The sequence below is a fragment of the Fulmarus glacialis genome, unplaced genomic scaffold, assembly GCF_000690835.1.
Source record: "Fulmarus glacialis isolate BGI_N327 unplaced genomic scaffold, ASM69083v1 scaffold14112, whole genome shotgun sequence".
In the NCBI taxonomy this organism is placed as follows: Eukaryota; Metazoa; Chordata; class Aves; order Procellariiformes; family Procellariidae; genus Fulmarus; species Fulmarus glacialis.
In genome coordinates, this window is record NW_009197281.1 from 8897 (window position 1) to 10731 (window position 1835).

Below are 1835 nucleotides of genomic sequence, written 5' to 3' on the forward strand. Positions count from 1 at the left end.
AGAGGCTAGTGTTCCTCAGGGACAACACCTGCAGCGTCAGAGCAAGGTCCTGCAGCCACTCCAGGTCCCCAGACAGTGCCTGATGGTTGTCAGAGAGGTCCAAATGCATCAGCGACGTCCCCTGGAAGGGGTGGCCGCCCAGTCCCCGCAGACCACAGCCAGCCAAGGAGAGATGAGTCAAGGTCTCGACACCCCTGATGTCCACGCAGGGGGGACTCTCCACCTCGCCTGCAATAGCTGGCTGGGGACAGAGGTCAACCCGGTTGTGGCTGAGGTCCACGGTAGCAATCTTCCTGGTGTAGGTGAAAACCCCAGGAGGAAGCGCCCGCAGCCTGTTGGTGCTGAGGTTGAAGAGCTGCAGGTTGGGGAGGACGTCCCCGGTGCCCACCTCCACCCCCAGCTCTGCCAGCCGGTTCTGGCTGAGGTCCAGCTCCGTCAGCATAGCTAAGGGGTCCCCCTCTGACAGGTGAAACATCTCCAGGCAGTTCTGGTTGAGCTTCAGGTGGGTCAGGAAGGGCATCTGGGCCAAGAAGCCCTCCGGCAGGTACCAGACCTGGTTCTGGCTCATGTCCAGGAGGCGCAGGGAGGAGAGGTTGCTGTGGCAGATCTCATCCCAGAGGCTGACCGTCATGACGTTGGTGGAGTTGCCATCGATGAGCAGGAACTGCACCGTGACGTCTGCCAGGGATGTACCGTTGGGGAGGCGCTGGTAGAAGCTCATCTCGTTGTCCTTCAGCAGCAAGGAGTGCAGCTTGCTCTGCCGGGGCAACACGGGGAAGAAGAGCAGGCGGTTGTGGGACAGGTCCAGCACCTCCAGCTCAAAGAGGTCATCGCTTTCTAGGGCCAAAAACCACTCGATGACGTTGTTGCTGACATTGAGCACCCTGAGCTGGGTCAGGCCGAACTCCACTACGCACGGGAGGTAGTTGTAGGCTACATTGAGCCTCTGCAGCCTCTGCAGCCCTTCGAAAGCTTGGTCAATCTCAAAGATGTAGTTCTTCTCCAGGTTCAGCTCCAACAGCTGTGTCAGGTTTGTGAAGACAGACGAGTCCAGCCTCATGATGATGTTCCTGGCCACAGACAAGGACTCCAAGGAAGACAGGTTCCAGACCAAAACCGATACCATGTCCTCAGTGAGGCGGTTTCCAGCTAGATCCAGTACCCTCAAGGCTGGCAGAGCAGAAAGAGCAGCTGCTGTCAGCGAGTAGTTAGTGAAGAGGAGGTTGTCTGCCAAGGAGAGCGCGTGGAGACCTTGGCTGCTGAGGAAGGCGCCGGGCTCGATGAGCTCCAGCCGGTTCTTGGTCAAGCTGAGACGCCGCAGCTGGTGGTACGAGAGCAGAGAGGCATTGCCCAGAACCTGGATAGTGTTGTCATCAAACAACAGCTCCTCGGTATCACCTCGAAGATTTCCTGGGACGGAGCTCAGCCATCTCCCAACGCAGTCCGCAGTGCTCTGCACCTAAAGTAAGAAGTGGATACGTAACGCCGCTCCGAGAGGCAGGAGATGGGGGAGATGAGGAGGGAGAAGTTTGGGGAGCAGAGTGAGGATGGAGGAGGTGGCTCCACGGTTAGAGCCTCGGCACCCCAGTCCACTCTTTAGCTAAGCCAGTAACTGGGAGGGGGAAGGTCTGGAGATGCTGGGGTGCCTGGGCTTTGCAGGACAGGACCAAGCAGTCAGGAGAGGGTTTGCAAGAGAGGACTTACGAGCTCGCAGCCGCCGGGAGATGTTGGCCAGGCTGTGACCGCCCCGCTTCCCCATCCCACTGCCAGGAGGACCAGAAGCAGGGAGAGACCAGGGAGCGGGGCCTCCATCTCAGCGGCGGCACTCCTGCGGA

The 1835-nt window shown here is 59.4% G+C and overlaps 1 protein-coding gene across 1 annotated transcript in view; it reads right to left on the reverse strand.

Annotated features, from left to right (window-relative positions):
- Nucleotides 1-1818, reverse strand: part of NRROS (negative regulator of reactive oxygen species) — a 2376-nt gene extending 558 nt beyond the window's left edge. Inside the window, exons 1-2 of the mRNA XM_009572490.1 lie at nucleotides 1705-1818; nucleotides 1-1459 (exon numbers count right to left, since the gene is read on the reverse strand). Of these exons, the coding sequence (XP_009570785.1) occupies nucleotides 1-1459; nucleotides 1705-1812 (1567 nt within the window). The 5' untranslated portion in view covers nucleotides 1813-1818. The remainder of the gene's footprint in view (nucleotides 1460-1704) is intronic.
- Nucleotides 1819-1835: the final 17 nt, after the last annotated feature.